Source organism: Sphaeramia orbicularis, chromosome 16, assembly GCF_902148855.1.
Source record: "Sphaeramia orbicularis chromosome 16, fSphaOr1.1, whole genome shotgun sequence".
In the NCBI taxonomy this organism is placed as follows: Eukaryota; Metazoa; Chordata; class Actinopteri; order Kurtiformes; family Apogonidae; genus Sphaeramia; species Sphaeramia orbicularis.
In genome coordinates, this window is record NC_043972.1 from 34,468,789 (window position 1) to 34,482,721 (window position 13,933).

General features: G+C 36.1%; 1 protein-coding gene across 1 annotated transcript; it reads right to left on the minus strand.

Moving 5' to 3' along the window:
• Positions 1-3,337: 3,337 nt before the first annotated feature.
• clk2b (CDC-like kinase 2b) lies at positions 3,338-13,346 on the minus strand. The gene is made up of 11 exons (XM_030158011.1): positions 12,878-13,346; positions 10,028-10,112; positions 9,882-9,948; positions 9,683-9,796; positions 8,895-9,061; positions 6,987-7,081; positions 5,137-5,266; positions 4,964-5,046; positions 4,792-4,871; positions 4,006-4,096; positions 3,338-3,925 (listed from the first exon to the last, which is right to left on the minus strand). The coding sequence occupies exons 1-11, from the start codon at positions 12,941-12,943 to the stop codon at positions 3,749-3,751; spliced, it is 1,155 nt and encodes a 384-aa protein (XP_030013871.1). The 5' UTR covers positions 12,944-13,346; the 3' UTR covers positions 3,338-3,748.
• Positions 13,347-13,933: the final 587 nt, after the last annotated feature.

The following is a 13,933-nucleotide window of genomic DNA, read 5'->3' on the forward strand; positions in this document are numbered from 1 at the left end:
CTACTTGCTGCTGTACTTTTATCATTGTTCTATTCTTTGCTGTTAACCTGCTAATCATATGATAAATGTGTAATTAAATAATTAAAAATCTAATAATTATAACTAATATAAAAATGCAATGAATAGCAATTTAAGCAAAATATCTCTAAAACTCACTTAGAACAAAGCAAATTAGAACAAATGAATGACTCTAAAATAAAAAAAATATGTAGAAATAATAATGATATAATACTTTTCTTGTGTTCTGTAGTTCATATCAGTATTTATTAAAGTTGTGTTTAGCAATATTTACTTAATTTCTGTGTGAATATATTTACTTTCTGGCCAAATGAGTGCATACATAGCTCCTAATATTTTTGGCAGTTTTATTTTTAACTTCTTTTTTTTTTTAATACATAACCCTAAAATGGAGTGTAAACCTTTTAAATACAATATCATCATCAAATATATGACTACACAGAAAACATAACTGCTGTGCTGATATCCTCTTACCCAGTCTTAACACTATTTGCCCCTGTCTGAATATGAATATAATGATGATTTTGAGCCATTAATGTCCCACTGCTCACAATTTCCTGTTAATCTGCACAACTGAACAACAAATCGTACTACACTGAGCATATATATGATCAAAACTTGGGTTGGGAAAGTCAGCTGGTGGATCATGAATGGGTGTTTGTGTCAAAACTGAAACTTGGGCTTGTAAAAAATAAAAGAACAATGAGTTACATAAATAAATAACTAATATACATCACTCTAAGTGAGTTTTACTGTGTGTCTTTTTTGTTTCATATTCAAATTTTATTTATTATATTGCCACAAATCTAATTCCATTAATGATAATATGGTAAGACACAGTTATAATAATTAAATATATATTGCCAGTATAATGGTTCAACGTGCCTGCATATTAAAATTCATGTTGACATTTCTGCTGGCGAATCTATCATAATGTGTTCTACATGATTTAAGTGAGCTGTTAATATAAATGCTAAACATACATGTTAAGTGTCTCTCTAATTGGTATGTGAGTGGTTATAAAGGTTACAGTTTCATTTAAGAGTCACCGTTCCAAATAATTTACTACTACATGACTTCCCTTTGGCACAAACTGAATGTGTTTAAAGAACTCCCTGTGGTGAGTTTTGAGCTCTATGACCTACTCTAATGCTCCACTTGGCATTGGCAGCACACAAAAAGCGTGTCTACTCAACAGCCTGCTTAAAATCTTAATAAAGTCCCCTGTGGTTGCACTCATTCCCCTCTTGCTGCCATGAACCTCAATTTCAGACAGGTATAAGAAGCTCTAATGCTTTAATGGGATCAGCAGGAGAAGCCACACCTCTTCCAGATAATAAGCATGAGTGATCTCAGGTCAGTTTGAGACACAGCGAACAGAGCCTGAACGGTCCAGTCCAATCTAGAATCCAAAATGTGTATGTTAGAGTCTTTATTTTTCATGTAGTTTTTTGTGTATAATGTTCACAAATGAGTCTTTTATGTGCAGCATTTCAACACTTTGCATTGCATTGTTTTGTCTGTGTGTGGTTTCATGCAAATCAACCAAACAAGCCACTTAAAAGATTCTCAGGTAAACCAGTGTCCAACACGTGACAAATACACAGAAAGCCCCCTCATTAATACACACACAGACCACAGACTGAAGCGTCATGGATGAGGTGAGGTCACAGCCCATGGATTTCAGACCAAAAACTCCCACTGATGTTGAGTGTTAAGGTGAATTACCTTGACACAATGACACAGCATGAGTGTCGACATGTGATCACTCACATGCTCACAGTGTGAGCGCTGCACTGATAATCACACACAGGCACCATCACACATGAACCTTATACTGAGAGTTTTACCACATTCACTGATCTTTGTGCTGTTTAATATTTTTACACAGCTCATTGAATTGAATTTGTGTATGAAATGCACTACATAAATAGATTTTGCCTTTCTTTACTGTCACGACTGTTTCTTTTTAGGACTCTCCTTGACTCAGTGAAGTAGAAGCAATATCATAATTACCATAATGTCATAGCAAAGCGTGTAAAAATTCTAAATATAGGCTTACATCTTATCAAAGAAAATTAGCATAATGCCCTAAATACATAAAAACATTAGAAATTAATTTTTAAGAAAGCCAATATGACCGTCTGAAGATGCACATTATACTATCTGAGCATGAAATATTTTAATGTATTGCATTTATTTCAAAATAAAGTTATCACTATTTTGGATGTATTGTTGATTTTCTGTGCTTTATTTCATTCATTCATAAAAATGTTCATATAAGTATTGAAGCAGTGCTATGAAAAGCATTGATAACTGTGGTTTTCATATAGAAATAGAGATTGCATTGATAAAAAGAGTTGAGTGACACTGACTTAACATGCATGTTAACAAGTGTCATCTTATTTTAACTCTTGCTTCTTGCAGGCATATTACAACATAAAAGGACACCAGAGAAGATCAGCACACGCTCATTCATTCATATCTACATGTTGTCCAAGTGCACACAACCATCCACACTAACACACACATACACACACACTATTCAGAAATAAGGTCTCAGTTCAATAAGACACGCACACACTCTGACACAACGTCAGCTCTGCCAAGGCTGAGGAGGAAAACTGGCAGCGGACGCATTGGCTCAGCCTTGTGACCATGTTCTCTGCTGAGCTGCACTCAATCAACACGCCAGGGCTGGAAGTCAACAGCAGCTGTGTGTGTGTGTGTGTGTGTGTGTGTGTGTGTAAGTGTGTGTGTGTATCTGTGTGAGACGTACTTACTCTTATCGACATGAGTTGAGAGTCTGAATCAAACCACAAGATCAAAAGAACCAAATTTATTAAAATGACTGCAAGAAGTCATTAAATACAAAACATTTTTTTTTTTTTTTAACAAAACCTGGCTTGAGATCATATCCTTCCCAAGACCCAGCAATTCATTTTTGTCCTCTGTAGTGAATGAAAGTTTCACAGCTTTACTTAAAAAAAACAAAACAAAAAAAAAAAAAAACGCTGTCCACTGTAAAGGACATTCCATAAAAAAATTAAATAAAAAATGCATCTGAAAAAACAATTGAATTATGCTGTTTCCAATCAAGGCAATTATTTAATGTAGAAAAGCCAAAACTTTTACTTACTGGGTCTCAGGAGGTTAAAACTAAAAATATTCATGGATCACGAGGGTAAATCTTTTGCTATTTAACAAAAGGATCCTCTAAATTTTAGAGATACTGTTTTATGTTTGTATTTGTATTTTGAAGACTGATCTGGGCTTCTTCAATACAGGAGCTTTTAGATTTTTTGGGGTTTTTTTGGGGTCTTTTTGTTGTTTTTGTCTTATTATGTGTTACTTCATGTAAATTAAGTGCTTAATTCAAAATGGAGGCATGCCTTTAATCCATTCTGCTCAGTATTTGTGTCTTCTTGGTAAATCTATAGGCCGACTCATCCAAATTGCCTCAAATACCACAGGGAAAAGCAATAAGCATTAATTAACTGAATGAATACAGTTAAATTATGCAGCTATGTTAATGTTCACTGCTAATTATTTTATCACATATAAAAATAAAAATAAACAAAGGTTGGGGGAGCAATGTATTAAAAAATGAAGTCCATCACTCTTACCAGAAAGTGAAAGCTTCTGTAGGTTATTTTTAACAAAAGGTGTGTCTGTAATGTAATGTCAAGTATTTGCGAATCATGGCACAGAGTAAAGCGATGGTTCAGGGTCATCTGCTCATGTCACAGCTGTTCCTCCAGCTTTGACTTTTTTTTGGCTGATACAGGAAGAAAGGATGGTTTAAGGCAGAGGTGAAGGAGATGCGTTTCAAGGGTTCGTACTCCATCGTCTTCTCCAAAAGATCAAAGAAGTGATGGTGCTCTGTTCCATGTGACAACAGGTACTTCTAAAAAAAATAAATTAATAAAAAGGTTTAAGTGAGTGAAAGTACCTCATGTTTTAAAATATCTGCTTCCTTCAGTTTACCTTTAATGGTTTGCACTTAGTTTTGACATAACGCCCAGCCTTGGAGCACTCATTCCAATCTAGACGCCCACGGTGAAAATATTTCTGCTTTCTAAATATAAGAAGAAACAGTCAGGTGAATTACAGAGCACAGAGGCGTTCAGGGGCCACATAAATAAAAGTAAAATTAAATTATGAAAATGTGAATAACCTGAACAACCGGAAATTTGTAAAGAAATGCCATTTTAACAATATTATGCCTAAAGTTATCATTTATACATAGCATTATAGATCACAGAGGATCTACAAATGCGACATTTAATAACAGGTATAATATAGTTACAATTTGGAGATTGGAGTTTCACACCCTTGAAACCATTCAATATTTTATCACCAAACTTACTACAGTTCATCAGTTACATGTTAAGGCTTCCTTTCACTGTGCTCAGATTTCGATCTTGATCACGGGTGTCAAACTCATTTTAGCCATTTATTTAACATCCCTGATATAGCATGTGAGCAATACAGATTCAGATTTATTTGTCATTTCAGCATATAAAATACACAGAAATGAAACACTGTACTGAGGTCCCGATTGTCAGCAACATTTAGTAAAATACAAATAAAATACTGATAAAAATAATAAATACTGATTAAAAAAAACTATTAAAAATACCCCTCCCCCCCTTAAAGTGTTACACAGAAACAACCAAGATTTATTATTCCTAAAGTCTAAAGTGCACTACAGTAAAGTGCCAATTAGAAGTGCATTCCAGGGCTTCAAAATAGCACACAGATTTGTGTTACCTGCTCCTCTGGATCATCCTCGGAGGAATTGGTCCCAGTATTCTCTCCATCATGGCCAAATGCTCCTTATTATCATGAGTCTAAACCCAGATGCACAACATGTCATGTCAACAAGATCAAGTCAATCCTATTTTACACTTGTGGTAATTGTCACAGTGGTAAAACGCGTGACCTGGAATAGTGTGAATCCTTCGTAGTATTCAAACAGGATGCAGCCGATACTCCATACATCACATGGATGACTCCAGCCCATCTCTGTAGGAGAAGAGACACAAAACTTTATAACCCAGTAAACAGGACTGACAGCTGAAGGTTGGTCACTGGTCCAAAGTCGACCCCTCTTACCCAGTATGACCTCTGGAGCTCGGTAGTGACGTGTGGAGATGATGGCAGAGTGGTGTTCGTGGTCAAAGGTGGCGCTCCCAAAGTCAACAAGCCGCACAGTGGTGTCATTTATTCTCCTCTCATTGCACTTCTGAGGGAAGACGGATGGAGCGACTCAACAACCCTGTACTTTACCTCATCACTACATGTCTTGGGTCTATATTTGTAGTTTCAGCCACTTTGTCCTTCCCCTACTTCATGCTGATATTATAGCTACTAACAAAAGTTGTATTTGTGAAAAATATTTCCATAAAACAGTCAAAAGGGGCAATATAGCATTATAAGTAGTGTATTATTCAGCTAAAACCAACATGCATAATAAAATGAAAAGAAGCTTTACATGCACAAGTATAACAGTAATGTATTTTTGAAACCTCAGTAGCTACAGTCGTTTGAATCTAACCAATCTAAACTAATACAGAAAATATAAATAAAAAGCAACATTAGGATATTACAGATTTCTTAATCTAACTATCTTTGGTATTATTTTAGCATTAGCTTAGCCTGACATGAAATAGCTACATTGGACCCAGCTAACATTACAGCTAACACAGAAAAACCAACCAAATGGCAAACTCACATAAAGCTATTTTCTTCATTAGTTTATACTTTTGTTGGTATATTTAATGCATTTCTTTAAGAAGTTTTACAGGTGGTAGAGTGTGGTATTCAGACAGGACTAGGTGTTGCACACTTTAGTGGCTTTATGCTATATTAAAGTGGCTACAAGGGGATACAGATAACATAACAGCTAATGCAGAAAAGCCAAACCAATAGCAGGGTAATTTAAATATACCTTGTTAGTTTCCCTTTCAGTTTACATGGATACTTGGTTTATGAGATGAGATTCTCCTCTTCTCAAGCTTTATGGTAAGTTAAAGTTAAGCATTAATGAATGATTAACATCTTTAGTCCTACTATCTTTGGTGCTATCTTAGCATTAGCTTAGCAAAACGAAACACAACTAACATGGCAGCTAGCACAGAGATGGCCAACAAATAACAGGAACATTGTGATATATATTTATATTTATAATGCATTAATTAGTAAGTTAAATTGGCAATGTGGTATTTTCAGACAGTTCTACTTTTTCTCATTTTCAAGCTTAGTGCTAAGATAAGACTAAGCTTACCTCAGCCTTATCTACATTAGCTTAGCGTGATATGAAGTAGCTACAGGGGGACACAGGTGACATTGCAGCTAACAAGCAAAACAACTAGCAGGCATAACACAAGCACTACATAAATAATGCAACTTTCCATTTCAGTTTACACTAAGAAATGTGTTATCATGTTATAGAGGTGTTAGTGTGTTATCTTCAGACAGACAGGACCAAGTGTTTCCTTTCTCTACAGCTAATTAGGCTAATAAATGCACAAAAAGTTACAGAGATTCGCATCTGTCAGAAACATGACAGACAAATTAATAAAATGTAAGTCTGCTTATCAGAGGTGGTATTTTACTATTGTCTTTGTTTCTGTACTGTTAAAAAGATTGTATTAATATTTCTTTCCCAGATCTCAGCAATTACTTGTAGAGAAATTATTTACAGATAAATGTAAATTACAAAAATAAAACACAGACAGGCAAAGTGTATTTTATTACTGTCTGTTGAAGTTCCCAAATACACCCCCACATTTTTTCTGGATAAATATGTATTTCTAGAAAGAAACGTTGTGGTTCATACAGTATGTTCTGTGTAGATAAATATGAATCCAAATTGAGTTTCCATGCAACACTGAGTCTATTCTTATATGAAACCCTGTTTGTTGAAATGCTATGTTGTTTTGCCCCTGCAGTTGTTTTCTAACCTTCTCTGAGTTGTACGTAAGAGTGTAGTGTGAGTTGACAAAGAGGATGTTCTCAGGCTTCAGGTCGGTGTGAGTCAGCTTGTTGTCATGGAGAACTGCAGTGGAGACAGAAAGAGGGGAGGGGGAGACAGGGGTTAGTTGTGTTGAGGAGGTGGGGGGGTAGGTCAGGAATGAGTCAACGCCCTCCTCTGGTGGACTTCTCTTCAGAGAAGTTAAAGTTAAGTAATCTGTTGTGACAGACAAGCACATCTCCTCATAAAAAGTAATGATCTTGTCCAAAATGGTCAAAATAACATCTGTCTTAGGTGCCTTTTGCTGATAGAACAACAGAAAATCCAACCCAAATATCATATAAGTACATACTGATCTTCCTTATTTAACCACTGAATGTAAAGGACACATGTATGGTATAAAAGCTCTCTGCAGTTCTGTGACCAAGCAAACTGCTGCTGAGAACAATCATTTTTTTCCAGTTACTTTAAAATTCTCATACATTCAAGATGCACTGCCCTTTTATAACACACTGTATATCTACACCATAATAAGCACATAAGCTGTTTGTCATTCTGTTGCCTAACACACATTTAATCCTATATTAACCATTAATGGAAGCATGTTTTACTAGACATATAATGAGGGCCTTCTCTTAAAAGTGTTTTTATTTAGTGGTGTTTAGTGGAGAAGTTGTAGACTATGTTCCTCTCATGTCAGTTCTGGCCTTATAGGAATAATAATAATTAGAATATCTCTGGTCCACATTGAAACAGTAATGCCCTAGAACAAAAGAAGAAGAAAAAGTCTTTTGGTGCAACATGGCAGACATTTCCTATTATAATTTCAAGGGATATACTAATGAAACCTAATTTTAACCCTTAAAGACCCCAAAAAAGTTTCATACCTGTTTATCTGCAAATCCTATCAATACATGTAAATAATTCTGACTTTTATTGTGTTTTATGTTTTGTTTTTTTTAGTGTGGATGTATGGCTGTGATTTCTATTTTGTTTAACTACTGCTCTTGCTGTCTTGGCCAGGACAGTCTTGAAAAAAAAAAAAATTAATCTCAATTAGGCCTAGGTTTTTTCCTGGTTAAATAAAGGTTATAATAAGGAATTCTGGTAGTTTCTCAGCTTTTCATGGTCATCAGATATGACCCATTTGGATGTTCAGCAGCTCCATAGTGAATGTGGAAACAATGCCATCTTCTGCAACATACAGTGCAGAAGATGCTTGTTTATACGTTCAGTTATTTATATCTTTGCTGAAAAAGTCACTTTTTCTTCAGTTTTTTTGTGTTTTTGATATAATAACCTCCAACTTTACTCTGAGATTTTATGAAGATCCACATCATCAGTAAATTAAATATAGAAAAATGCTGGATTTTCACTGAAAAATACAAAATACAAAGGATAATATTATAGTAAATGTTGATAATTCACTTAAGACAAGTTAAATAGCGAAAAAAATAATTTGGGAACTGCCACAAAAGAGGCACTGGGTCTTTATGGGTTAAATAGTATATTCCATTTCAGAATTTAAATTGGCAAAATTTTACACATTGAACCTTTAATATTTTCATTAAAACTGGTGGTTGTAACTTTTATGTAAACACTCCAATTCCCAATTGCATTCCTTTCAGACAGATTTTGTTCACCAGTGTTCACATCGAGCTGAAGTTCACTTTGTCAGCGGATGTTGTGTTTACATTTCCCTCTGACTTGGAAGAAAGATTGTGATCAGTATCATCTTCAGGTTCCAGCCTCCCTCCAAATAACTGCATGGTTTGTTTGCAGCTACATCTGTGACACCATTCTGAATAATCTGCTTACTGTCATCGCTGACATAAATCCAGAGGTAGAAGAGAGAAAGGAAAGTACTATAGCAAGTGCATGTACACACTGGACTTACAGCTGACAGCATGGCAGATCTGGTGGGCCATGTGCCGGATCTGGTTAATGGGATAAGGCAGGAAGTTGTTTTCTTTCAAGAAGTCAAAAGTACTTAGAGACAGAAGCTCAAAAGAGATGCAGACATGGCCGTAATAGTTGAACCAGTCCAGCATCTGCACACAGTGACTGACAGAGTGAGAAAAAACAGAAAAACAGAGATGAGATGTGTATTAAAGCAAAAAAAAAAAAAAAACTGTGGGAACAGTATCCTTTAACCCTCAAAGACCCAAAAGCATCTGCTGATCTAAAATGTTTTATAACTTTTGATCCACTAATCCTGTCAATCAAATGAAATAATTCAGGTAAAAGGCAGTTTCTTAATTTTTCATCAGATGTCTTTTTCGAATACACCCACAGTCTCTGTTTTGAATATGGAAACTTCATTATCTTATACAACATTGGTTCAACAGTAAAATCCACGCAATTTGACAAATAACAATGGTTTTAGACACTTGTTCTTATGTAGAATTAATGACATATTTTGCTGAAAATGTCATTTTTCCTTTCATTTTATCTGTTTTGATATAATAACCTTTGAATTTAGTCTGAGCTTTTATGAATAGCTACTTGGTCAGTAAATTAAACACAGGAAAACACATGATTTACGCGGCAAAATTGCAAAGGATAATATTAAAATATATGATGATAAATCCCATGGTAATGGCCACATGTAGAGAAAGATTAATTTGGAAGTCACAACAAAAAAATACTCCAAGGTCTTTATGGGTTAAATGAATAGCCACTCACTGCTTGTTTAGTGGATCTTTTTCACTGATCCTCTCCAGCACATTAATTTCTAATCTGGCTGCTTCTCTATATTTCTCCTGGTTCTTGATAATCTTCAGAGCGACTTGCCGATTTCTGTGAGTTGGAAAACGCACTGTTTCAAAACAGTCAGAGCTGAATAAAGTCTAACTTTCAGAATGACTTGAAGCTGTTTATTTACCTGCTGTGGTCCAAACACTGCACCACCTTCCCAAAAGTCCCCTCACCTAATGTGTCAACAATCTCATCTGGAAGACAAACTGAGGTGAAACTGGCAATTTGAGCAAGATTGTTTCCATTCCAGACCCCAAATGAAGGGATACCTACATCTGTCTTGGAGTACGTCTCCGCTTTTGTAGATTAGGTGACCATTTTCAGTGTCTCTTTCATTTTCTGCCTCATCACTGCTCCTCTAGAAAAACATGAAAAAAATAAAAATAAAATAAAAAATCCGGTCAAAGAGGAACCTGGACAACCACTGAAAATATAGGAAATATAGAGGAGATTATCGTCATTTTATTAGGAAAAAGAGGAGACATGTCATTCCATTTTTTAACAGTCTGAGACTCACCTTTCTGTTCAGATGGATTCAGTTACCTAGCTTTCTGCTCCTCCTTAGACTGTGTAGCTGTTTATAGTACTATAGACTTGTACTTCAGTGAACATTGAGGCTACATAGGCTGGATTTTTGTTGGGAATTTCCTTCCTACGCAAAAAATACAGCAACAATTTTCATGAAACGTGGTTTAAGAATTGGACTTGGGACCCCTTACATTTTAAAGCAAGTTAGAAAAAGGGGCTATTAATGACAAAAGTCAAACTAGAAACAGTTAAAGGCGCTATATGTAGTATTTCCATTTCAAAATGTTGGGGAAAAAAATTATATATGTGTATATATATATATATATATATATATATATATATATATATATATATATATATATATAAACTGTATACCTATTAACTATTCTGCTTATCGATTCTGCCTTTGTTGCACATGTGTGATGACGTCATATGTACGCAGCATTGTTTTGGTTTAGGACATAGCCAACATGGCGTTGAGGCAGAAACGCTCCAAAGTATGGCTATATTTTACACCAAAAGATGACACCAGGGCCACTTGTAACACTTGCAAAGCTTCCATTTCTTCAAAGGGGGGAAATCCCTCCAATATGCTCAAACATTTGTCCACACAGCATGTGATTCATTTGCAGGAATGTCATGTGTTTGATACGCTACTTAGCGACATTTGTGAATCTAGCGGCAGAGCAAACACCAGGGCGTCATCTGGGCCCAGTTCTGGGGGGGGCAGGGAAAAGTAAAATGAGGTGCACAACAATGGGAGACATAGAGGAATTAGTAAAGCGTCTTCAGTTTCACTTTCACTTTGTACAGTCATATGGTGTGACCCGCCCCCCTTCTTATCAATTCCCATCCCTACCTAAAAGTATCATTAGAGTTGAAGAATTCATCAATGCATTGGATTGTAGAGACATGAACTGATGGTATTTACACCAGTGGTCTGGTGGATCCATGTGACCACTAGAGGGAGTAGTGAGTCACTGTGTTGGTCTCCTATGATGAGGAAAACTAACACCTGGTCTTTGGTCTAACACTTTGGTCTTTGACCAAAATGTTAGAATGCGGGGAGATGGGAGGAGATTAAGAAACATCTTTTAGAGTCACAGAAAGTGATAGAAGCTATAAGTACTGTTGTTGTTTTCACCCCTGGACACAGCTCTGAATGAAAAGAATGGAGTTTGATGCTGTTTGATTTTGAGGCTTATGAAGGTATAAAGTTATTAATATGTGATGATATTGGGTTTACAAGATTCACCTTTTGCTGGCTTCATGGTTCAGACATTTTGTTCAAAAGCCATCATAACATTAAACACAAATCTGCACATTCATTGAATTAATATTACTTGAAAAAACTGAATGAAATGCAGTGTAGTAATGTGCAATACGGAATGGCTGAGGATGCATGGATGTGTATGTGTGTGTGAGTAGCGATCGTCATTCTTTTATCCTGCTTTTATTTTACTTACGCTACTCTTCTACTTTTACTTCTGTTTATTTTACTATTTATTATTAGATGTGTTTCTTTTTACCCTGGGCTTTGAATTTCATTGTATTTTTTATATTTAACACAAACTGTGACGATTATAAAACAGTGTTATTTTGCTAGACTGTCAAAATAACTGATTCTGAATTTTGGTTTGAAGAAGAACACTTGATGATACGATAAAATAGATACATGTAAACAATAAGTTTTATACTTTATTCAGTGACTCATACAGTCTGTGGATAGCCCTACATAGTGTTGATTCATTGGTGGTTTTGGTTGTTGTGTGTTCTGTGCGATTTCTCTCTGCTATTGAGAGTTTGGAGCATCAGTACTACACAAAACCCTTTCAAATAAAATGAACCACTTACTGGAGAATTCAATTATAATTATATGATAAAGGGTTATGATTGGTGGTATGACTATGGTTTAATAATATCAGGAAGTAGAGTGGGTTCTCTGCATGCACCTCCAGATGAGTATATCATATGCCGGTTTATTTATTCTTTTCCTCTGTGCATCATGCTTAGCAGTTAGGAAAAAAACTATGATGGGTCTGCAAATATGTATCACAATACCATAGACTTCCATTAATCAGTCATCTTAGTGTTTTCACTGTTTTCGTCGAGACAGAAGGAGTGACCTGACCTCTAATAACTCTGAAGCATGCTCAATTTCATGCTTCACTGTTAAACTCTTATTGCAGCAGAGAACAAAACATTCCTCGAAGGTGTGAGCATACATTATAACACTTATCCTGATGCCCTGAGCTTGTTTTGAAGGAGGTTAATAAGAAATGTCAAATGACTTGTGGCCTCTATGGAGGTGCTGAGGCTCTATTTCCATCCACATTCTGAGACTGTTATTAATATCAGAAGCCCAGCATGTGCTGAGGAGACACTTACTGCAGGGCAGGGACCACAAAATAGACCAGGCACAAAAGCAAGCACTGACACATATACCAATAAACATGCACAGTCTGCATGAGATTGATTTGTTTCTGCACCCAAGGAAAGTCCAGGCCAAAAGTCAGCCATGATAGAGTGGAGGCAGAAATGTTAATAATGAAATAACAAATGGGAAATACACGCTCAGAAAATGGAAATACTCACAGAAAGGCAGAGGCAAAGACAGTCCACAAAACCTTTAAGAAGAGAATACAGCTCTGTCTTTCCCATTATGCAGAGCTGCAAAGGATGAGGAGGAGGATGGAGGAAGGTGAAGGAGATAGGGAGGTGAAGCTGCGATACGAAACCAGGCTACAGAGCAGGAGTCGAAGAAAGAACAGAAAAGGACGAGACAATACAATATTAAAGCAATGGCACAGAAAAGTAGAGGACATGGAGTTGTGACAAAGTAAAAAATAGCCGGCAGTGTTGTCAGCAGAAACTAGAAGTGAGATAGAGAGACACACAGCAAGTTAAAAAAAACAACAAAAAACAACAACAAAGAATGTAGCCAAAAAAACTGACAGATGAGACAGAAGTCTACGAGGAAAGATGGAACGAGAAAACTCCAAAGTGAGCGAGACAAATGAAGCACAGGACAGACACAAAAACAAGACGAAAAGACACGAAGGAGGAGGAGGAAGAGGAGGAGGAAGAGGACGGATACAGAGAGTGAGACAGAACGTGCTGAGACAGACGCTAATAATAAACTTTGGTCACAGCCCCCTGAGAAAGTCTTCAGAGGAGAATCAAGATGTGGTCGAGGGAGAGAAGGAGGGCGAAGAGGAGGAGGAGGAGGAGGAAGAGCACAGATCCAGTTTCACTCAACTTACTTACCTCCTTGCACCTCCTTAACCCCTGTGGAATGTTTTGCCAAACCTGCCCTGCTCTGCATTCTGCACATGCCTATCAATATACAGGGCACGCTTCCTCTACAGAAATAACCAACAAAGCTCACAAAAACCCTTTTATTTTATATTTAATATGACATCACTTATAAAACATGTTAAAAAAGGATGAATAGAACAATATAGCAAATCATGTGAAAATATGCATCCATGCCAACAAGTAACATGAACAAGCAAAAAGAATATGTCAACATTACATAAAATTATATTGTGTACCCTTTTGTATGTATTATAATTCTTAAATTCAGAGGTTTTTTGTCTAAATATATGAACACAGCCAAATAACCAGAACAGACTGAAGAGTAAAAGGTTT

Excerpts from the sequence above, each read along its gene's own strand:
- clk2b (XM_030158011.1), bottom strand. The coding sequence starts at position 12,943 with ATGGGAAAGACAGAGCTGTATTCTCTTCTTAAAGGTTTTGTGGACTGT. Across the intron at positions 7,082-8,894 it reads GATCTGCCATGCTGTCAGCT|TTCTCCATGACAACAAGCTG; the intron begins GTAAGTCCAGTG and ends TCTCCACTGCAG. Across the intron at positions 5,267-6,986 it reads TTACGTACAACTCAGAGAAG|AAGTGCAATGAGAGGAGAAT; the intron begins GTTAGAAAACAA and ends GTCTTCCCTCAG.